A 25,180-nucleotide genomic window follows, 5' to 3' on the forward strand; every position below is an offset into this window, starting at 1 on the left:
TTGATACTTGGCTAGAAAATAGCCATAGGAGAATACAAATAGCTTCTTGAAGCCTACAGTAGCGTTCTATATATTTGATTTCTGGTTGATCTGCTGGTGGCTGTAGTTTCTGCAGTGCATGTACTTGCCAATTCTGAGCAATTTGTAGTGAGACTTGCGACCGCTGTGTTCTGCGCTTAGTGGCGCACATATCCATAGCAAAGGCTGAAGTGGCAAAATTCAGTAGGGGTTGGATTTCTATTAGGCAATAACTCAGTGTCATCTCATCTGGCATAGTAGTGTGCTTCCTTTGATACTTGGCTAGAAAATAGCCATAGCAATAGGATAGGATTGTTTGGTTCTAAAAACTCAAAAAAAAACAAAAAACACAAAAAAAAACAAAAAACACAAAAAAAACACACAAAAAAAAAAAAAAAAGTAAAAAAAAAAAAAAAGTTATAACTCTCATTTTAAAAATGTTTAACCCCAGGGCTAGGGGTAGAGGACGAGGGCGGGGACGTGGGCGTCCAACTACTGCAGGGGTCAGAGGCCGTGGTCCTGGGCGGGGTGAGACACCACCTGCTGATGAGGGAGCAGGGGAACGCCGCAGAGCTACACTCCCTAGGTTCATGTCTGAAGTTACTGGGACTCGTGGTAGAGCACTGTTGAGGCCAGAACAGTGCGAACAGGTGATGTCGTGGATTGCTGACAATGCTTCGAGCAATTTGTCCACCACCAGTCAGTCTTCCACGCAGTCCACCCATGTCACCGAAATCCCCACTCCTCCAGCTCCTGCACCTCAGCCTCCTCCCCCCCAGTCTGCCCCCTCCCAGGAAAATTTGCCATTTGAACCGGCATACTCTGAGGAACTGTTTTCTGGACCCTTCCCACAGTCACAAACCACTTGTCCGGTTGCTGCTGAGCAATTTTCCGATGCCCAGGTTTTCCACCAGTCACAGTCTGTGGGTGATGATGACCTTCTTGACGTAGTGGAAGTGTGTAAAGAGGTGTCCGACGATGAGGAGACACGGTTGTCAGACAGTGGGGAAGTTGTTGTCAGGGCAGGAAGTCCGAGGGGGGAGCAGACTGAGGGATCGGAGGATGATGAGGTGACAGACCCAAGCTGGGTTGAGAGGCCGGGTGAACACAGTGCTTCTGAGACGGAGGAGAGTCCTCGACCTGAACAGGTTGGAAGAGGCAGTGGTGGGGCCAGACGGAGAGGCAGGGCCAGAGCTGGTGCATCAGCGCCACTGTCAACTAGTGAAGCTCCCGTGGTGAGGGCTCTTGCGGCGAGGGCTAGATCTTCAGAAGTGTGGAGGTTCTTTAAGGAAACACCGGATGACCGACGGACTGTGGTGTGCAACATTTGCCAAACCAGGCTCAGCAGGGGTTCCACCACTACTAGCTTAACTACCACCAGTATGCGCAGGCATATGAATGCTAAGCACCCCACTCAGTGGCAACAAGCCCGTTCACCTCCGGCCGTGCACACCACTGCTCCTTCCCCTGTGTCAGCTGCTAGTCAGCCCCTGCCCAGGACCCTGGCCCAAAAACCCCATCGTCGCCTCCACGATCCTCCACAGCATCCACCAGCGTTCAGCTCTCCATACCCCAGACGCTGGAGCGGAAACGCAAATATAGTGCAACCCACCCGCACGCCCAAGCCCTTAATGTGCACATCTCCAGATTGCTTAGCCTGGAGATGCTGCCCTATAGGCTAGTAGAGACCGAGGCCTTTCGCAACCTCATGGCGGCGGCCGCCCCTCGGTATTCGGTCCCCAGCCGCCACTACTTTTCCCGATGTGCCGTCCCAGCCCTGCACCAGCACGTGTCAGACAACATCATCCGTGCTCTGACCAACGCCGTTTCTGACAAGGTCCACCTGACCACGGACACGTGGACGAGTGCTGCCGGGCAGGGCCACTATATATCGCTGACGGCACATTGGGTTAACTTGGTGGAGGCTGGGACCGAGACTGACCCTGGGGCTGCTCATATACTGCCGACGCCGAGGATTGCGGGGCCTACCTCGGTCCAGGTGTTTCAGGCCTACTATGCCTCCTCCTCCTCCCACCCCTCCTCCACCTCCTCCTCCGAACTACCATCCGTGGGCACGGCGCCATCAGTCGGTAGCTCTAGGCACAGCAGCAGTGCCGTCGCTAAGCGACAGCAGGCGGTGCTCAAACTGCTGAGCCTAGGCGACAAAAGGCACACCGCCCAAGAGCTATTACAGGGCATCACGGCGCAGACTGATCTGTGGCTGGCACCGCTGAACCTCAAGCCGGGAATGGTTGTGTGTGACAACGGCCGTAACCTGGTGGCGGCTCTGCAACTCGGCAGACTGACACATGTGCCATGCCTGGCCCATGTGTTAAATCTGATAGTGCAGCGTTTCCTCAAGACATACCCCAATCTGTCTGATTTGCTCACGAAGGTGCGCCGCATCTGTGCGCATTTCAGGAAGTCCAGCCCAGATGCTGCCACTCTCAGGGCAGCGCAGCGCCGCCTCCAACTGCCCGCTCACCGACTGTTGTGCGACGTGCCCACGAGGTGGAATTCAACACTGACCATGTTATCCAGAGTTTACCAGCAGCGCAGAGCGATTGTAGACTGCCAGATGTCAACTTCCACCAGAACTGGTAGTCAGGTCAGTCAGCTTCCTCAAGTCTACAATGAGGAGTGGACGTGGATGTCTGATATCTGTCAGGTGCTGAGTAACTTTGAGGAGTCAACACAGATGGTCAGTGGCGATGCCGCCATCATCAGCCTCACCATCCCGCTGCTTGGCCTGTTGAAAAACTCTCTGGTCAGCATGAAGTCGGAAGCTTTGCGCTCGTCACAAGAGACGGGGGAAGAATATTCCCTTGTTGATAGCCAAAGCACCCTGAGGTCTGTTTCTCAGCGCATATCGGAGGAGGTGGAGGTGGAGGAGGATGAGGAGGAAGAGGAGGAGAATGTTGGCGAGACACAAGAGGGGACCATTGTTGAGTCCTTCACTGTTCAGCGTGTATGGGCAGAAGAAGAGGAGTTGGAGGAGTTGGAGGAGGAGGAAATGGACAGTCAGGCCAGTGAGGGGAGTGAATTCTTACGCGTTGGTACTCTGGCGCATATGGCAGATTTCATGCTAGGCTGCCTATCCCGTGACCCTCGCGTTCAAAGAATTTATTCCAGCACCGATTACTGGGTGTTCACTCTCCTGGACCCACGGTACAAGCAAAATCTTGCCACTCTCATCCCTGCAGAGGAAAGGAGTGTGAGAATGCATGAATACCAGCAGGCCCTGGTGCACAAGCTGAAACAGTATTTCCCTTCTGACAGCGCTAGCGGCAGAGTGCGTAGTTCTGCGGGACAAGTAGCGAGGGAGAGTAGGCGAGCAGGCAGCTTGTCCAGCACTGGCAAGGGTACGCTTTACAAGGCTTTTGCCAGCTTTATGTCACCCCAGCAAGACACTGTCACCTGTCCCCAGTCTCGGCAGAGTAGGGCTGATCTTTACAGAAAGATGGTGAGGGAGTACGTAGCTGACCATACCATCGTCCTAAATGATCACACAGCTCCCTACAACTACTGGGTTTCAAAGCTGGACATGTGGCACGAACTGGCGCTGTACGCCTTGGAGGTTCTTGCCTGCCCTGCCGCTAGCGTCTTGTCCGAGCGGGTTTTCAGTGCAGCTGGTGGCATCATCACCGATAAGCGTACACGCCTGTCGACTGACAGCGCTGACAGGCTGACGCTTATTAAAATGAATAAAGGCTGGATTTCTCAGAATTTCCAATCTCCACCAGGTGAAGGAAGCTCAACCTGAATAATTGATCCACTCCTCCTCCTCCTCCTCATTTTCCTCCTTCTCCTCCTCTTTGTACAGTAAAGCAGAGGAAAATGGCTATTTTTTGACAGGGCCCACTGGCTCTTGCTATACTTCATGCATTTAATTTTTCTGGAGGGCCACCTACCCGGTCCTCTGTTTGAAACAATTTTTGTGAGTGCCACATACAGGCACTCAATCTATTCCATTTTTCTGGAGGGCCACCTACCCGGTCCTCTGGTTTGAACAATTTTTGGGACTGCCACATACAGGCACTCAATCTATTCCATTTTACTGGAGGGCCACCTACCTGCTCCTCTGGTTTGAAGAATTTTTGGGACTGCCACATACAGGCACTCAATCTATTCCATTTTACTGGAGGGCCACCTACCTGCTCCTCTGGTTTGAAACATTTTTGGGACTGCCACATACAGGCACTCAATCTATCCCATTTTACTGGAGGGCCACCTACCTGCTCCTCTGGTTTGAAGAATTTTTGGGACTGCCACATACAGGCACTCAATCTATTCCATTTTACTGGAGGGCCACCTACCTGCTCCTCTGGTTTGAAACATTTTTGGGACTGCCACATACAGGCACTCAATCTATCCCATTTTACTGGAGGGCCACCTACCTGCTCCTCTGGTTTGAAACATTTTTGGGACTGCCACATACAGGCACTCAATCTATCCCATTTTACTGGAGGGCCACCTACCTGCTCCTCTGGTTTGAAACATTTTTGGGACTGCCACATACAGGCACTCAATCTATTCCATTTTACTGCAGGGCCACCTACCTGCTCCTCTGGTTTGAACAATTTTTGGGACTGCCACATACAGGCACTCAATCTATTCCATTTTACTGGAGGGCCACCTACCTGCTCCTCTGGTTTGAACAATTTTTGGGACTGCCACATACAGGCACTCAATCTATCCCATTTTACTGGAGGGCCACCTACCTGCTCCTCTGGTTTGAAAAATGTTTGGGACTGCCACATACAGGCACTATCCAAATTAAATTGTCTCCATAGCAGCCTCCACACGTTGTCTCCATTCCTACCTCCAAAAGTCGTCCATATAGCTGCCTCCATACATCGTCCCTTTATCAAACGAGGTGTGTCAGGCAGAAATTTGGGTTGTTTTCATGGATTCCACATCAAAGTTGTTAACTTTGTCGCCACCCTGCTGTGTAATCCACAAAATATACTTGCAAACTTTTACCATTTAGGGATATTATTTCAGCGCTTCTTGCGCATCTGTTTACATTCCCCTCACCCGCCATATCCTAAACTTATAAGAACGCTACTACACTTGATCTTATACAAAAGTGCTGTTTGGGGAGTAGCCTAGAGACAGGGGCTTGGATTTGCGAAAGCTCGCCTGGCAGCGGAGCGCCAGCTCCATGCGCATCATGCGCTTCTTGCGCATCTGTTTACATTCCCCTCACCCGGCATATCCTAAACTTATAAGAACGCTACTACACTTGATCTTATACAAAAGGTTCTTAGAAGTGCTGTTTGGGGAGTAGCCTAGAGACAGGGGCTTGGATTGGCGAAAGCTCGCCTGGCAGCGGAGCGCCAGCTCCATGCCAAGATCCAACTAACATAGTTTTAACTGCAGCACCTTTAATCTACTACTAGTTCACTGCCTCCATACATGGTCCCCTTATCAAACGAGCTGTGTCAGGCAGAATTTTGGGTTGTTTTCATGGCTTCCATGTTAACTTTGTCGCCACCCTGCTGTGTAATCCACAAAATATACTGGCAAACTTTTATCATGTACCGATATTATTTGAGCACTTCTTGCTCACCTCCTTTGGTTCCTCTCTGCCACCCATTGGTTTGAAGCCTGAGTCCATTTAGGGTATGTCGCCATGACACTCTCTAGCCTGCTGCCGCTGCCTCTGCATGCCGTCCCCTATAGTGTCAGGGTCAATTATTGCATGTTTTAGATGCTATCTAGCTTCATTCTGTCACTCTGTCATGGCCATGCTGTTGCCCATAATTTTGGCATAATGGTGCGTTTAAGCAGCCTCAGAGGCATCCATGCATGCTGCCCCTGCTGTTTCCTGTCCATTTCCGTGGTGTTTCCATCCTTTTCTGAGGTTCCCAGGTGTTTGGCCAAGCTTCCCTGTGCAGAGCCTTGGTCCCCTTGAAAAATGCTCGAGTCTCCCATTGACTTCAATGGGGTTCGTTATTCGAGACGAGCACTCGAGCATCGGGAAAAGTTCGTCTCGAATAACGAGTACCCGAGCATTTTAGTGTTCGCTCATCTCTACTCTACACTCAATTTACACCATATGTTAGAAATTTTACCACATTTTCTCTGGGTTAGTTAGAATAAAGTAGCATATTGCATAATTTCTATCAATTACAAAAACAAATTAAATTTAAAGCGGTTGTCCACTTTCAACAAATATTTGATATGGTTTGTGTAAAGAAAAGTTATTGAATTTTCCAATATACTTTCTGTATCAATTCCTCGCAGTTTTTTTTAGATCTCTGCTTGCTGTCATTCTATAAGAAGCTTCAATGTTTACTTCCTGTGGAAAGAAATCTGTCCATGATGATGTGATGGACAGGCAGGTGCACAAGCTCTGATAACTCTCTGTGATACTAACAGCTCTTGCACCTATAAGACCATGGACAGATTTATATCCACTATAGAAGCTTTCTATAGAAGGACAGCAAGCAGAGATCTAGAAAACCCTGAGGAATTGTTAAAGAAAGTAAATTTGCAAATTGGATAATTTTTCATTACAAAAACAATATTAATTATTTGCTGAAAGTGGACAACTCCTATAAGACCGTGGGAAAAAGTTCTCATAAATCATGATGAATCACAACAGATTTTACAACTGGATCATAAGTGATCAAGGGGACCCAAGATAACGGCACCCCCTAATCAAAGTAGCCATGGGGCTCCACATAAGCCTCAGAATGATAGGCTATCAATATTCCGATTCAGGAAAAACTCTTTAATTATGCATAATAAACTGCCTTACATCTACCAAATCCGTGTCTTTTGACTCTCTTTAGGTCCGTGTCCCTCAGAAGACTTTGGCACAGAGGCTCGCATTAAAGTGACGGACTCCTTGCAGGAAGGTGAATGGAGCGCCACAATAAGCAGCGTCGATGGTGAAAACCTTGTTCTGTCTCTCATCTCTCCTCCTGATGCCCGGATTGGAAAGTATGCCCTCTCCCTGGAGACCTCCACTGGAACTGAGGAAAACAGCTGCAACCTCGGGGAGTTCTTCCTACTCTTTAACCCATGGTGTCCAGGTATGAAATTAGAATATTTTATTCCAATGACCACTGTGGTATCATGAAAACCAGAGATGAGAGAAAAAGAGAAACATGCTGACACTTATTGGAAAGTTGTAAAGGAAGTAGGACAGTTTTTAGATCTTCACTAGACTTTAAGGTTTTTCAATAATTATACAATGATTGTCCAAACCGTAAATTAGTAATGTAAGCTAATTGCCAAGCTTGAAGCCTCTAAGGTTAGAAACACACAAGGTCGTGAAGATGGGGCTCGAAGCATCATAGTGATATATGTATGACACATGGGGGCACACGTCTTACTTACCCGTTCATGTTGCAATCCCCGATCCAGAATGTCAGGCCATCAAGCACTGTACCGCGATTCACGTAGATCGTGCGCCGGATATCCTGCATGTGACGCTCCTCGCTCAGGTCTGCCGAAATTCACCATCTTCTTCTCTGTGTGTGTAAGTGCATGTCTTGCGACACAATTTTAAAGTTAAATCCCACGCTCAGTCCGAATCAGTCGGATCGTCCCGCCCCACGATTTCTGTCGCATGAAAGCCGTAAATCCGATCGCTTGCGACACAATCCCCTTCTAAATGCTGCATGAATCGGAAAATGTCGGAATATCCAAAGTTTGTGCAGTCCGCGGACCCTCAGTAAATGAGTCCCATGATGGTGTCCCTTCTTTTGCCAAATACAGCAGCGTGGAACTGTAATCATGATTCATGGACTGACCATGGTTGGGTGCTTCTAACCTTAGTAAGTTGGATTCCCAACAAAGGACTCTGCAGGTATCCTCATCATAGCCTAAGGTTGAAGCCCGTTAAAATAATAGGTTTCCACTTGTAGGCTCTGCAGGTCTGCGCATCATAGATGATTTTTGGCTCAGGTTGAAGCAAATTAAAATGAAAAATTTTCACTGAAGGACTCTACAGGTGTCATTTTCATAGATATGTTGTGGGCATTGAACTGTTTAAGTATTACATGGTACTTTTAGGGGATTATATTCTGCCTTGGATCTTTGTCATGCTGCTCTCCAAAGATAATGAGAAAGTTTATGAGTGGGAAGTTTCACTTGCTGAGTGGGAAATGAAAACTATTTCTAACTTAGCCAACCTCCCTTTCCCCCCTGTGTATCATGCATGGCCTTTAAGACTCTACACTCCTCAAAAGGCAATGTCCATAAGGAGAAAAGTTCCCTTCCTGACCTACATTTCTGGCCTCTAGTTACATACACTCTACTGATGGAATGAGATTGAAACAGCATTGTGTACAGTTGGGAATCTATGTCTTTTGGCTCATTCAAGTTTGGCTATTATCCCACGTCATGATAATAGGCTTCATGAAAGTCAGACATTGTTGTAGGGGGAGCTGCCTTTCCCCAACCTTGGAAACTTATTTGCATATTCCTTACTCAGAATCCCCAGCAGAGCATGCATGGCTTCAATACAACGGTGAAGACAATCTCCATAAATAGAATAAATCTGTTCCTGGCCCGTGTCACTTTATAAGTAATTTTAAAAATTTTTTTACAATGCATTAACTTTTTATACAATGCACTAAGCCAAAGTCAAAGCAGTCTAAAAATTTGATAATGTTCATAGTAGAACTTCCTCATGGAACAACATAAACATCTCGTGCATAATCCAATAAGAAAGAAGGAAAGTCCTAGATGTGTCCTTCACAGTCTGTTAATCGAGCTTCTCTGTGAAGACATTTTGGACACTATCTATGTTCCACACTTCTAGTTATATTTCCTTCGGGTATCCTAATTCTGTTAATATAATTAGACATTGACTATTATCCCAATGCACAAACCCCCATATAATGTGTAACGGTCTCATTTCCTCAGAGGATTCTGTGTACATGGAGAATGAGGAGGAGCGGAAAGAGTACGTTGTCACACAACATGGAATCATCTTCATGGGAACCAAAGACTCCATCACCACGGTTCCTTGGAACTTTGGACAGGTATCTTTTATCATTTTGTGTTTAAATACTTTACTTAATGGTATGACCACATTCACAACCATTTTTATTGCATCCTCCATGGATATTATTTCATTTCCACTTCTGCAATGTACGCTATATGTGTCCATGGTAACAGACTACAAACACATCTCATGTAGTCTGAAGCATTGCAAAATCAAAATACATAATGTTTATTTGTAGTTTACAAGAAGATACAGACACAAAGTCATAGTTTTAATTAAAATATCTCCACTTTTCATTTTTAGATGGTTATTTGCGCAGGTACAATAAAAAAGTGATGGCTTATAATAGCTAAAATACTCTCAACATCATGGACTATCATAATCCCTGGAAAAAGGGGCCTTAGCTCTAGGAAAACTAAAATATAAGGCAGATAAGTAATCTGGTTTATATTCTGGTATTCAAGAATTGAACATTTCCAGTGGTGTCCCATGGGTGTGGACTGAAATGGTTGGTTCTTATTTGGGTATTTTTATTGGCTGGTTAGGCAATGGAATCACACAGATGTATTTAGTTATACTATCCAATATCCCATAATTAAAAGTGGTGTCTTATCACAGTGGAGGTCTATCTTGTAGAATCCTTACCAATTGGTAGTGAATGGAGTGGAGGTCACATCGTGGATTTGGACCCACTTTGCTAAGAGACAAAGTGGTTGGACTCTCATAGATCAAATGCTTTCCCATTATCTTGTGTAAAAGATCTGTGTGTTGTGCACCAGTAATCACTTTTTAAGCATTTTTCCCGGAACCGATATTAATTGGCTTAGCATAGGCTGTCAATATCTAGTAAGCGAAGGCGGACACCAGGTCAATGCCCTGACTGGCTGTATGGCCCAACCAGAAGCAGTTTACCATATGTTCTGTCTAGTGGTTACAAACTGTAACTCCAGGAGCAGCTCCCTTTCACTTTAACAGGAGCAGCTACTGCAGTTACATGTTGTCCCCTCTTTAATCAGATACTGAAGACAGACAATCAATTAAAATTCATGGACAACCCCTTTAAGTTATAAATTAGTTTTAAATTTTGACTATAAAATGTCTATCTCTGTTAATGAGCCTACCCAAGACAATTTTGAAGCAGATATTTCTCTTTACCCAAAGAAACTTTGAATAAATTTGCTTCGCTGTTGGAAAATGTCATGTCATGAAATGAGGCATAATAAGTTCCCTTAATGTCACCTAGTGTCCTCCTACGACACAAGAGCCTCGAGTGAGACTTTCATACTTTGCCGACATGTCTCGTATGGAGGAATGACACTAAGCAGATATTATGTGTAGGCTTCAGGACCTGCCTGGTAGTTATCACCATTGCCTCAGCTGTGCCCCCTCCCGAGGCGTCTTATCTCCCCTTCACATGCAGCCACATTCTTCTCTACCAGCTCCGTGTCTTCTCAGGACAAGTATTAAGTTCCAGCCCGGACATTGGTGTGTTGCCATATTAAGACAAGATTTTCACTTATTCCATAAATGGTCTCAGGCCGATGGAGGAGTAACATGAAGTTTATTCATCCCGATAACATCCTGAGAGTGTGTGTCGCAATATGTATACAACTACCTATGTGGGCTGCGTTCATAAACCACAAATTATCAGTTTTTGAAAAATCTTTTGCAAAAATCATATGAGGGATGTAGTTTCCTGTTTACTGGACAGGGACAAAGTTTATGTAGCAATTTTCACATGAGAAATGACTAGGACCGTGTTCTGTACTCTGCGACTAATTTTACTAAGTAAACAGAGGTTGTGTCAGATTAGAAAAATATCTTCAGTTTTTTTCCATAAACAGTGACACACGTTACTGACCTAAATGTTTTCTTCTTTAGCGTTTAGGGGTATCCTCCTGCTCTATAACATGCTGCCCGCAGAAATGACACTATATACAATCTGTTTAGATCTGCCTGCTCTATAGCATGCCTCCTGCAGATAGGACACTATGTACAGTCTGCTCAGCTCCTTCTGTTCCGTAACTTGCCTCCTGTGGATAGGACACTATGTACTATCTGCTCAGCTCCTTCTGCTCTATAAAATGCTGCTTATAGATAGGACACAATGGGGCACATTTACTTACCCGGCCCATTCGCGATCCAGCGGCGCATTCTCTGCACAGGATTCGGGTCCGGCCGGGATTTGTGAAGGTAGTTCCTCCGCCGTCCACCAGGTGGCGCTGCTGCGCTGAAAATCATCTCAACGCGCCGGAATGCACCACCTCGGACCAGGTGAAGGTAAGCGCTTCCCGAGCGACACTTTTTCGGTTTTTAAATGCGGCGGTTTTTCCGAATACGTCGGGTTTTCGTTCGGCCACGCCCCCCGATTTCCGTCGCGCGCATGCCGGCGCCGATGCGCCACAATCCGATCGCGTGCGCCAAAATCCCGGGGCAATTCAGGTACAATCGGCGCAAATCGGAAATATTCGGGTAACACGTCGGGAAAACGCGCATCGGGCCCTTAGTAAATGACCCCCAATGTTTAATCCGTTCAGCTCCTCTTGCTCTTTAAGATACTTTCTGCAGAAAGAGCACACTATACTATCAGCTTAGCTCTTCCTGTTTGCCTACAGATAAGACACTGGGGCACATTTACTTACCTGGTCCGTTCGCGATCCAGCGGCGCGTTCTCTGCGCTGGATTCGGGTCCGGCCGGGATTCATCAATGCAGTTCCTCCGCCGTCCACCAGGTGGCGCTGCTGCGCTGAAGTCCGCTGGAATGCCTCGAAATACACCGGCCTACCCAGGATGAAGGTGAGTGAAATTTTCGCGACACAATTTTTTTTTTAAATGCGGCGGTTTTTCCGAATACGTCGGGTTTTCGTTCGGCCACGCCCCCCGATTTCCGTCGCGCGCATGCCGGCGCCGATGCGCCAAATTCCGATCGCGTGCGCCAAAAACCCGGGGCAATTCAGGTACAATCGGCGCAAAACGGAAATATTCGGGTAACACGTCGGGAAAACGCGAATCGGGCCCTTAATAAATGACCCCCACTATGTACAGTCTGCTCAACTCCTCCTGCTCTATAACATGCTGCCTGCAGATAGGACACTTTGTACAATCTGCTCAGCTCCTTCTGCTCTATAACATCCTGCCTGCAGATAGGTCACTATTTACAATCTGCTGAGCTCATTCTGCTCTATAACATGCTACCTGCAAATATGACACTATGTACAATCTGCACAGCTCCTGCTATATAACATGCCTTTTGCAGATAGGACACTATACACAATCAACTCATCTCCTCCTGCTGTATAATATGCTGCTTGAAGATAGGACACCATATACAATCTGCTCAGTTCCTCCTGCTCTATAACATGCTGTCTGCAGATAGGACGTTATGTACAATCTGTTCAGATCCTTCTGCTCTATAAAATGCTGCCTGAAGATAGGACACCATGTACCATCTGCTTAGTTCCTGCTCTATAACATGCTCCTTGTAGATCATATTTCAATTTTTCCCTTGTGTGTATTAGTTTGAAGATGGTATCCTGGAAGCAGCTCTTGAGGTATTAGACAACAATCCAAAGTTCATAGAAGATTCCACCACGGACTGCACCCAGCGGAATGACCCTGTATATATTAGCCGTGTGGTCAGTGCCATGGTGAGTGTTTATATCGTATAAATCGTTACATTTATAGTCTATTACCCGGAATTATTAGGGATCTGGTATTTGAACAAATGGTCCTTAGTGACAGAACTTGTGGCTATTGCCCCCGTTTATGGTACAGGTCATATTGTGACAATCCCAACAAGTTAGTTCTGATTCCTTCACGGTCCAGGTTAATTGTAATGATGACAATGGCATCCTTTATGGGCGCTGGGACAACACCTATGGCGATGGAGTCAGCCCCATGTTCTGGATCGGCAGTGTGGACATCCTGCGTCGCTGGAGAAAGTTTCGCTGTCAGGCTGTGCGATACGGGCAGTGTTGGGTATTCGCCGCAGTTGCTTGTTCAGGTGAGAAGAAGGAGCATAACATATGAGAAAATCAGCCTTCAATTGGGCGTCATGTTAATATCTTATCGTTTAGTTCTTAGGTGTCTGGGCATCCCAGCGCGGGTCGTCACCAACTACAACTCTGCACACGATACTAACAGTAATTTGGTGATTGAACAATACCTGGATGATCAGGGGAGGAAACAGAAGAAGCAAAAAGACATGATCTGGTAAAAGAAGGGTTCTTCAAAATAGTCTTAGACCAGTGTTACTGCCAACAATCCACAATAGTTGGCGAAGAGGAAAGAGCAGGGGTGTAACTAGGAGAGGCTGGGCCCCATAGCAGACTTCTGAATGGCGCCCCCATACCCTTTAAAAAAATATACATATTTCTATACTTACTCTTGTTTATACAATCACACACATTAGACACTGATACACTTTATATATTTATATACTGTAATTATATATACACACATACAGTTCTACACTCAAACAAAAATGTATACATAATAAAACTCATACACATTATGTATGTACAGTATGTACACATCAAACACACATATGTAGTATATATACATCATAGTATCACATATACAGTATATACACATGTTTACAGTATTTACATATGCACACATATAGTGCATATACACATTACATATACACATCCAATACACACACTCATACACACATATGTATATACTCAATGTCAGTCAGTCTTCTTAGGCCAGGGGGTCAGAGGCCATAGTAGCCAAGTAGCTGCTGACCACATGGTGGAAGTAGGTGGCAGGAAGTAGAGAGGCATGAGAGATTCCTTACCATACAGTCCTGTTGTCCCCTCCCTCTTCCCGGGCAGTTTTTAACGAAGCTGTTGGCTCAGGTATTTATTGTGGAAGTTGTGTACTGTTATATACTTATTATGCAATGTTTATAATGGCACACATACACCAGGCCCCCTGACATTGCGGGCCCTGTAGAAGTGCTATGGGTTTGACCCTTGTAATGATACCCCTTTCCATAAGGCTCCCAGTGATCAGATCGCCACCAATCTGAAATTTGTAGGTTAATGAGTGGATAGAAAAAGACACCAAACTTGACTGTCAATAGAAATGGTTGACAAAAGTTTTTTTTCCACTTACTTATGAAGGAACTTCCACTGTTGGGTTGAAGCCTGGATGAACCGCCTTGATCTTCCTGAAGGATACGATGGCTGGCAGGTTGTGGATCCAACTCCTCAAGAAAAAAGTGATGGTAGGAACCAAACCTATTTTTTTTCTCTGATTCATTTGTCCTTAGTAATATAGTCTTATCTTAAATTGGTCACTTTACTTGAAGTGATCCGATATACATTATTTTTCCACAATATGGACCATTCCATTCCGTTCCATAGTTTGTGCCAACGATATGACAAAACATCTTAGGACAGGACTACATTTTTCTTACTCTTCCCTAAAAATACTCCCGCCCTATCTATGTTTAGTAAGATCTTGAGGCCTTTGGATAGTGCAGGGTATATGCAGTTCACAATTCATAAGGATCCAAGGCAAGGCTAATCAAAATTTAAATTCACTTGGGTCCACTCTATGGCAGATACATCTATTGAATAGTACTTTATTTCATATGATTTAGAAATCATTTTGTGGTCTTAAAGATGAATTTCCATAATACATAATACAGCTCCTCAGGGGAGGGGCAAACAGTAGATGGATGGAACAACCCAGTAATGGAGCTCCTCTAATAGCCTCTACCAAGACTTCCTTCCATGGGTTATTTGGTTACCGATAATCCCATTGGTATAGGAGAAAAATACTTTGTAAAAAATTCATGGAATATTATGGTTTATTACGCTTCTTACGGTGTAGTTCTTCTCTTGCAGGTGTATTCTGCTGTGGTCCCGCTCCTGTCCTTGCTGTTAAGGAAGGCGACCTTGCTATAAACTATGATGTCCAATTCGTCTTTGCCGAGGTGAATGCAGATGTGGTTTACTACGTGGAGCAGAAAAATGGTACTGTCCGACAGACAAAATACACCTCGCAGGTTGGACAGAACATCAGCACTAAAGCAGTGGGAAAAGACAGTCGGGAAGATATTACACACAACTACAAATACCCAGAAGGTGAGTGAAAACCGTGAAATCTATACCGGACACCATTGACTATTGATCTGAGATGTAAATGCAAATGCTATGTGCAATGTAGCAATAAGACAGACAATATGCATTGGCTTAGACCGTAGACGATGAAGTCTTTGTGCCACCTACAAAGTCTAAGCGAAAGGCTCTGATGTGCCCATGGAGCCCTATATTAATAAATCATATTGAGGGAAGATAAGTTCTATTGTTGCCAGGTATAAACCATACTTCTTGGCAGCTCCCCAGTTGGGTCTGGTTCTCCTTCATGTGCCAGCAGTCATACATTATGTTATGATCTTGGTCCGTGCAGTCACCCATTATTTATTCTCCAGGGTAAATGCCTGTAGCCCATCAGATTGGGTTTCTTAATATCCTGTGTGATATAGATTGGAAACAAAAGCTCCATTCTGTCTTAATGATGTGTGGAAAACAATTATTTGTATTGCTGATCACATCGGAGAGTTGTCTGCAAGTTCTTTCTTGCCAACACAGTTCCATAGTACAAACATTTTCTCAAAATGAGTCTCTTAAAGGGGTTGTCCCTTAATAATCACATACAGGTGATTAGGTTTTTTTCCCACGACACACCTGTAAGTGTAATCTACACAACCATATGACGTACCATAGGTTGATGGTTACCATCTTCATGTCACCGTCTCTTCTGGTCCTCAGGGTCTGAAGATGAAAGAAGGGTCTTTGAGAAAGCAAATGAACACGTAGTAGTTCCCCGAGGACTGAGGGAGCAGGCCCAACATGCAATTGACATCAAGATCACAGTATCTGAAAAGATGGACAAGGGCAGCGATTTCGATGTGTTTGCAGTTATCAACAATAACACGGAGGAGGACAAGGAGTGTAGACTTATGATGTGCGCCCGTCCTACCAGCTACACTGGTGAGGTGGGGCCTGAATGTGGAAAGAAGGATCTTCTCCAACTCAAATTGGATGCAAATGCAGGTAAGGACTCCATTATATTGTTATTCCTATAACACTTACATTTGAAATGGTCAAAATAGTCAGAATCATAATTGCTAAGAGGGCTCTGTGTTTGAAGGAACCTATAGATTCAAAGTGAGCCATTGACTTAAGATACAGTCCGTGTATGAATGTTGCTATGACCAACAGGTCAAAGAATTAGAAAATGTAATTCTTCATTTCGCCTTTGGTGGTGTTGTGTGCACCTTGAACGCTTGCTACTGGGTTACGTCGGATTACAGCTGATTGCTCTGGGTTCTGATAGTAAGACAACCTATGATCTGCTTATTATTGGAGATCCTTGTACCAGTAGACAAAATGTAATAGTCATCATACCTGGTGCCTTCAGTTCTGCTCCAGGTGTCTCCTTTTCACTGTATTGAACTGTGACAACAGACCTTAAAGGGGTTTACCCACGGAGACAAGTTAGACCCTATCCCTGATCAGTAGGGGTATCAGTGCTGAAACCCCCGCAGATCGCGAAAACAAGTGGTCCGCCGCTCCACAGTGGTCCGCCGTTCACCGATCTCAGTCAGCTTCATAAAGATTAATGGAGCAGAACAGTCATGTGCGGCCATCTTCTCCATTACACTCATGGACGTTTACGCGATCTGTGGGGGTCTCAGCACTGAGACCCCCACTGATCAGCAAATTAGGCCCTATAGGATAGGGCCTAACTTGTCTTTTTGGGAAAACCACAGCTTTAGCAGTGATTGGGAATGAGACCTGAAACAAAGAGGCCAGTGATAGATTATAAAATGGGCAGTTTTGGCAATAGCCACATGGACTTGGTCTTCTAGGGGGCCCATGGTCACACAAATCAACCACCAAGTTTGATACTGGCCTGTAGAAATAATAATGCAAGAACCCAGGACTTCTGGAGACCCTCCAAAGTCCTCAGACTGCAGAATCGATAGCCAGCAAAAGGGAGCCATCCTCCCTTCCTAAGAAACTTGGTTCTGGTACTGTATGTACAGCCCAGGGTCCATGTCAATCTTAATATGACCCTGAACATGTAAGAAATGGCTCTACCAAGCGCAATGCCATACATAGGGTAGTGGTTATAATTGATAACTGAGCAACTTTTCCGCTTCATATGAATGGAACTGAGCACATAGAACAGGCCATAGTGTTATACTGTTATAGTGATAGAAGTATTTACCAGGGGTGTCTGGAGTAGACCACTGCAAATAAAGGGGATTCATGTAAAAAAAATTGGAATATCCCTTTACGGCGTAAAGCAATAACCAAAGACATCTCCCCATAAAAGTAAATACAATGAAGTACATTCTGTGAGTGCTCTGTACCTAGTTTTTCTTTCCTATTTGAGTAATATGGGTGGGGGAAGTCCTTGTTAATTTTGGGTGTTTCTTCTGTGGTCAATGATTTACTTACAAGCAAATAAACTGTAGAAATGAAGTGTTTCCATCTTAAGGTCTTTTATATAATGGAATCTGTTCAGGGAACTTGGGTGTATGCTCAGGACGTGGGGTGTGCAAGGGAAAAAATGTTCCTCCAAATGTTTCCTGCCTCTTTATTGACCCAACATTTCCAGAAATCCTCAATCAGTGCTTCAGATTCCTTGTATGGCTGTTGTTGTGGAATTGAGATTACTGCTACATTTCTTTTTCGGTATTTCATGTCTTCCTGATGACAAATGTGAGGCACGGCAGGTGACAGGGTTATATTTATTATATTCTCTGTCTTCACACTCAGTGTCGGTCAGATAAAGTGCATGCAGTGTTCCCTGTCTGAAGCCTTTTACCGAATATGGCCAAAAACTAAATCTATATTTATCCTATTCTCCCAATGCCTCGAAATTCTGATATCCCGGAAGCCTGGGCAGATCTCCACCAGTTTCTTACTCAGGTTGTCTGTGATATGGACAATTTGGCCCACATTTATTACAGCCCCTGTACCAGTTTTTTTTCGGACTTTGCCCGTTCTGTGTATTTATAAAGTGTCCAAGACATAATTGTGTCGATGGCTACACTATACCTGAAGCTACACAAGAAAAAGGGGCGTTTCAGTGCGCAGTAGCACTGTGCGCCACATTTATCATGAAGTGTCCGACGCCCTATGTTAAAGGGCACCAAAAAAAAATTTTGAGCAATCTGTCGGAGCATCGGCACCAGATTGATGAAGAACGTGTGCCAGAAATCCTGAATCTGGCACCCCCTGCACACTACACTGGTAACTGCACATAGTGCATAAATGTGGACCACTATCTTGACCCTTTATTTTATCTATGTGCTCTTATCCCACAAAAGCTTCTTGACTGGGACTGTTTGCTTCAACTGGCCGCCCCACTGCACTTACTTCCCCCTCGAAGTGTTGCCAAGTATGATAGATATGGCGGCACAACTGCTAAGAACAGTGCAGTCTGTACTAGGTGCAGTTCCCCGTGTAGTGTGCAGGGGGAGCCACATTCAGACTTTCTGGCACACGTTCTTCATCAATCTGGCGCCCCCTGCACTGCTCTTCGGTGCACCTTTAACATACGAGAGCGTGCAACACAACTTTGTCGGACTTTGCATGTTAAATGTGGCGCACGGTTCAACTGAGCATCAGTTCCGCCGTGTCACAAAAGGGTTGCATGCGCCAGAAATGTGGTACACAGAACAGAAAACTGGTGCACGGCCCTTACTAAATGTGGCCCCTGGTGTCTAAATGGGTGTTTATTTTTAACGCCAGTGTTGGAGTTAAGTTAATAAAGGGGAGTCCCCATCTACCCTATTTGTAGGGGTTACCCACATTCCTCTCCAAATAAGTGGGTCGGAGGTACAAACAATTACAAAAGCCTACCAGTCAGGGGGATAACTAGAAATGACTGGACCTTATAACAAACTTTTTGCAATGCCCTTTTTTGTTTGGCTGCTACTTATTATCCCCCATTTCCGAAGCCCCCAATTTATGCTTCCATTTCCTTAACCCCCAATCTTTTACCTCCCTTTCTGTAAACCCCATCCTAATACCTTCCTCTCTGTAGCCCCTCATCTTATTCTTATTTTTGTAGCCCCCAACTTCTTCCTCCTTTTTGTAGCCTATACCTTATTTCTCCTTTTTGTAGCCCCCTATCATTTTCCTCCTTTTTGTAGCCCCCCTCCGTATTGCTCCCTTTTGTAGCTCCTTACCTTATTCCTCCTTTTTGTAGCCCCAACCTTATTCCTTCTTTTTGTAGCCCCAACCTTATTCCTTCTTTTTGTAGCCCCCACTTTCTTCCTCTTTTCTGTAGCCCCCCCCCCCACCTTATTCCACCTTTTCGTAGCCCCTTACCTTACTCCTCCTTTTTGTAGCCCCTCAGCTTATGCCTTTCTTTTTGTAGCCTACCCCCACCATATTCCTCGGTTATGTAGACCACCACCATATTCCTCCTTTCTCTAGCCCCCACCTTATTCCTGCTTTTTGTAGCCCCCACTTTCTTCCTCCTTTTTGTAGCCCACTACCTTATTCCTCCTTTTTGTTGCCCCTCAGCTTATGCCTTCCTTTTTGTAGCCCCCCCCCCACACCATATTTCTCCTTTCTGTAGCCCCCCCCCCACACCTCCTTTCTCTAGCCCCCACCTTATTCCTGCTTTTTGTAGCCCCCACTTTCTTCCTCCTTTTTGTAGCCCCTCAGCTTATGCCTTCCTTTTTGTAGCCCCCCCCCCACCATATTTCTCCTTTCTGTAGCCCCCCCCCCCCCACACCTCCTTTCTCTAGCCCCCACCTTATTCCTCCGTTCTCTAGTCACCACCTTATGCCTCCCTTTCTGTAGCTCCCACCTTAAGCCAAATGTTGTTTGATGACCAAATAATACAACAATGCCCCCTAAGGCGACTTTTACATTCATCCTATTCCATTATTCAAGCAGACAAAGCTTTATTATAAATATCAGTGGACACCAGAGCCGTGCAGATTTTGACTAAGAGGCGTGCAGGGGACAAAAGTAAGAAAACTGTATATTTAATAGCTCCTGTCTTCTATTACTTACCCTGGAGAGGAGACATCACCTCCGTTATAAATTGTTTGTTACAGTGTTTTGGCTCAGTAATGCTTCTAAAATATATTAATGTCAGCTATTGGCGTTTCGTGTTGTGTAAGTGTCAGTGCTGTGGGAACATTGTATTTCTCCCATGTTGCAGTGTCAATAAATCGATAATAAGCTTTTACTGCAGTTGTGCTGCATTATAGTGTGACACCGGGAGCCTCTGATATGAAGGGAGCAAAGACTCTTAATCCAGGGATTGATGAGGTTCTATAGAGGTGTCACACTGGAGGAGGCCTGTGTTCTCTTTATATGGCTTTAGGATATCATCACTATCAGTGTTAATGGCCCATTTATGTTGTCTGTTTACAAGACCTATGTTATAGCGCCGCGGCTTATCAGGGAATGAAACCTTAAATTTAGTTTTTGCAAATTTTTATATAAATCTAATGTTAAATTTTTTGGCCTACTGTTTTTTTGGGGTTCTGTAAGGAGGGCCGATTCTAGCCTTTTTGTCGCCTGAGGCAAAAATTGAAAATCACCACCCCACGCCCCATAGACATTATATAGAGCCACAACTCCCCCAGACAGAAACACACAGCCTCCCCAGAAACACACAGCCTCCTCCAGTATACAGTATACACAGCCTCCCCCAGTATACACAGCCTCCCTAGTATACACAGGCTCCCCCAGTATACACAGCCTCCCCCAGTTTACATAGCCTCCCACAGTATACACAGCCTACCCCCAGTAACACATAGCCTCCCCCAGTAGCACACCGCCTCCCCAGTATACACAACCTACGCAGTATACATAGCCTCCCACAGCATACGCAGCCTCCCCCTGTATACACAGCCTCCCCATGTATACACATCCTCCCCCAGCATACACAGCCTCCCCCACTATACACAGATGCCCCCAGTATCACACAGCCACCCCCAGTATTACACACACCCCCTCCAGTATTACACACACCCCCTCCAGTATTACAAAACCTCCCCCCAAGTATACACAGCCTCCCCCAGTAGCACACAGCCCCCCAGTATCCACAGCCCCCCCCCCAGTATCCACAGCCCCCCCCCATTATACACAGCCTCCCCCAGTAGCCCACTGCCTCCCCCAGTATACACATCTCCCCCAGCATACACAGCCTCCCCCCCAGTATACACAGTCTCCCCCCTAATACACAGTCTCCTTCCCCCAGTATACACAGCCTCCCCCCCAGTATACACAGCCTCCCCCCAGTATACACAGCCTCCCCCAGTAGCACAGACTCCCCTAGTAGCACACAGCCTCCCCCAGTAATAGCATCTACAGTCATGATAATATTGCCGGCATAGTTTTTTTTTGCACACTAATTGACCTGTTGTTGCAGATTTACTTTTTAGATTTTCGCATAACTGAAAATTTGTGTGGATTTTCCACATAAAATTCTGTATTGTGTGCATGAACACTAATGGTTTCATAGCCTCTTTCAAGGTTTTGTGGGATCTCAAGGTGGTAACCCCTATAGACTGGGATGGATTATAGATATGTCTCCAGGGGTGCGTGCCACCGGACCCCCACCACTTTACTCATAAGGGGGCCTCCACCAGTAATGTCCGGCAGTCAGCTCACACCTGCCTCCAAGCTGTGACAGTGACTCGCTGGTTCTGTCAGTAAGAGCATGTCCAGCTAGCTATACTCAATCTGATTCTGCATGCAGCATGCTTTTCAGGAACTGATCACCCCCTTTAGTACCCAACACTGGTTGGCTGAACTGGTTGCCAGCCAAGTCCTAGTCAATCAGTGTTGGATTTACTTCTTCACAAATCACTCGGCGTGTGGGACTGGTGTGGCAAGTAGTACTCAGTACTACTGCCACTGCACCAGCAGCCAGAATAAGTAGGAGAAAGTTTAGAATATTAATGATCATTTAAAATAGTAATGTGTCCAGGCTACATTCAGTGGGGGCCCTTTCAGATTTTGCACCCAGAGGCCTCTAACTTCCGGCCATGTCTATAAAGCCATTAAATAGTATTGCCTGGCATGATGAAATCCGGGCTCTTAAAGGGGTTGTCCAGAATTATAATTTGCCACCTATCGAGAAGATGGGTAGTAAGAGTGAGTATCTCTGGAATTCCCACTGATCATGAAAACAGGGGTTTCATGTTCCCCATTAGTAATTGCTCATAGAACTCCATTAGAAGCCTATGGGATTAATGAATATAGAAGATCAATGTACATAGGTATCTCAGATTGACCAGGGCAGCAGATATATGACTAGGATCCCATTCAAATGGGGGACACAATTGGGGAGATACATTATGGTTTCCCTTCCAGTTTTCTGGCTTCTCCGACCCGCACTCTACTTGAGGCGTGTCAGGAAGTAAGCAGGGGAAGAGGGCCAACCCAACACATTTACTATATTCTTTGCCAGAAACACGCCAGGGACAATAGTAGCAAACTCCACCAGCTCCAATCTAATCTTCAGGTCACAAGTGGCAGAGTTGGTGCCCATATCCCCCGAGAGTCCTCTTATTGGATATGGGCGCAGGTCCACCATCGGGAGGAATTTTAAGACTGGTATTCTCACACAATTCCCCCCAATATGCCCTTTTCTGAAAACCATTGGAGGCTCAAGAATAGAGATGATTGGTACAAATTTGCCATTTTTCAGGTACCAAGGCGATTCAGAATCTTTTGCAATTCACTTTGAATGAATCAAGTAAATAATGAACTCATGGATGGTGGAAGAACGAGGGAAAAATCTAAAATATGCAAAAAAGTAACAAATCCGGTCGGGCCTATTTATGACTACAGGTAGTCCCTGGGTTACATACAAAATAGGTTCTGTAGGTTTGTTCTTAAGTTGAATTTGTATGTAAGTTGGAACTGTATATTTTATACTTGTAACCTAAGGCATACATTTATTAGACTGTGTGACAACTGAATTTTAAAAATGTTGTGTTGTCATAAGAACCAGGAATAACAATAAAGCTTCATTACAGACACCTGTGATAACTGTTACAGCTGATCATTGTAGTCTCAGGCTAAAGTACAGTAAATTACCAACATCCAGAGGTCCGTTTGTAACCAGGTGTCGTCTGTAAGTCCTGTGTTCTTAAGTAGGGGACCGCCTGTATATAACAATACTCAGGACAACTGGAGAAACATATGTTTGGAACGATTCAATTTGGACACAGCCAAATCTTTGAAAAAAGGCTTCTTTATGGTGCAGCCAAACCTTTAAGGTTACATTCCTAAATGTACAGTGGTACAGAGGACATCGTCATGTAATACTGCGCTGAGTGTTTTGGGACATTTCCCTCCATATTAGTAAAGCAGATGTTCCTTCATAGTTCCAGTAACAATACACAATGGATACAAAATTGCTCAATTGTTGTTTCCAAATGAACATTTCCTAGAAAATTTGGCAGAAAAACATCATATTTGCTTTTTTTTGCAAAGACCTAAGGTCTAAACCTTCTACTGCAGAGGTCCTACTGCTGATTTCTGCAAAGTTTGTAGTTGGGTGATATATGCTTTAATTCTGTGACTCTATTCCGGGGCAGAACTGTTCTGCTTTTTTATGCAGGTAATGAGAAACGTCAAGTCAAAACCTATATTTCAGTCTCTTTTGGATCCAGTCCCAGTTTTGGCACAGAACCAATTACATCGGTGCCAAAAACCTAATGTACTAAGGACACTTCATATAAATGTGCCCCTAGGTGCATCTTTACAGTTTATTGCTATTTCTATATATTATTTCACCTCAGACTTTTCTATTAACTGTAAATGAAAATCAATGTAGATTGCACACAGCTCTACGTGTGCCTCGGGGGCTCCCTTCAAATTTCCCAGGTTACGATGATATTTTGTCAGTACCACAAACATATGGAAAGTAACAAGGTTTGAGAATAATATGTGCTCATAACAATTAGGATAAATTATGGTTGGTGATGGACATGTCCGTGTCAATCGAGACACATCTCCGAGGGGATTAAGAGCGATGATATCAATGGGGATGAGCTCAATGTTTCCCAACTAATTAGGAGTTACAGCATTAAGGGTTTAGGCTCACTAAAGTAAAATATCTTTTCCCAAAAAAGTAAAACAAAACTTGTCACTAATACAGCCTACATTATGGATTATAGATGGTTGGTTGGAGGTTCTATCACCTTTCCCCCCACCAGGGTATAGAAGTTGTCCTTGGGGTAGGTGAACCGAAAGGTTCTTTTGTCACCAGACTGGATCATGAGGACACAATACATGGAGAGCTAACATGAAGATACACAGTACACCTGGTTCTTCAGGCCCTAAGACCACTGGTTAAATAATGGCCACTGGTTTGTAGCAGCAGTGGATTAAGACTGCCATGGGCCCTGGGCTGTATGAATATTACAGCTCCTACAAGTCTGGAATCACTTCCTACATCTGCTACTAGAAGCTTCTTGGGCATTGAAGCCTATGTCCCTTCTGCTTGATTTCAATCTGCGGTTTCAGTACCGTTGGAGGACCATCAATGGTCCGGAATTGGCTATTGAGTGCAGGAACAGATGTATCTCAGTATCAAATTTGGTGGGTAGTTTGGGTGGCTACGGGCCCCTTAGAAGGCTTGGGTCCCGGGGAACCTTCCCAAACTGCCTATATTATAATCGACTACTGGTTCATAGTTATTCTCAATATTTCTCTCTCTTTTCTGGGCCTCCCCATAATCTGGGTTCAGAGATGTCATACCAGAAGGTATCACGATGGAGAAGACATGTAGCAATGGCCCTTCCACCAACATGACTCAAGGGTGTAGGATCCATCAAGAGTTAGGCATCAAACAGTCCGTAAACTGTGTAAATATGTATATGGAAGGGTTTGTGGTCACAGATGGTTTCTGCTCCTACTGTTTTCGAGGCATTTTAGATAAAATACTAACCATGGACATTTTTATATGTGATGACTCTAAGTTGAGTTTTTAGCCTCTTTCACTTTCCGTTGTCCTTTTTGACTCTTTTCATTCCTCAATGTTATTTCCGTTCCCTGTGATATTAATAAATAGGTCGTGTCGTTGTATTATCCCGCGCTCGGGCAGTAAAGGTTCTGCAAGGCTGCGTCCATATTGATTGTAAACCTTCGGAAGAGGGAATCTATTATCTAATACATCATTATT

General features: G+C 45.0%; 1 protein-coding gene across 1 annotated transcript in view; it reads left to right on the forward strand.

Annotated features, from left to right (window-relative positions):
- Positions 1-25,180, forward strand: part of TGM2 (transglutaminase 2) — a 45,842-nt gene that overhangs the window by 14,880 nt on the left and 5,782 nt on the right. The window contains exons 3-10 of the mRNA XM_072112078.1: positions 6,819-7,061; positions 8,902-9,020; positions 12,502-12,630; positions 12,809-12,986; positions 13,060-13,195; positions 14,113-14,216; positions 14,842-15,081; positions 15,769-16,053. Coding sequence (XP_071968179.1) covers positions 6,819-7,061; positions 8,902-9,020; positions 12,502-12,630; positions 12,809-12,986; positions 13,060-13,195; positions 14,113-14,216; positions 14,842-15,081; positions 15,769-16,053 — 1,434 coding nt within the window. The remainder of the gene's footprint in view (positions 1-6,818; positions 7,062-8,901; positions 9,021-12,501; positions 12,631-12,808; positions 12,987-13,059; positions 13,196-14,112; positions 14,217-14,841; positions 15,082-15,768; positions 16,054-25,180) is intronic.

Source organism: Engystomops pustulosus, chromosome 6 (genome assembly GCF_040894005.1).
Source record: "Engystomops pustulosus chromosome 6, aEngPut4.maternal, whole genome shotgun sequence".
Lineage (NCBI taxonomy): Eukaryota > Metazoa > Chordata > Amphibia > Anura > Leptodactylidae > Engystomops > Engystomops pustulosus.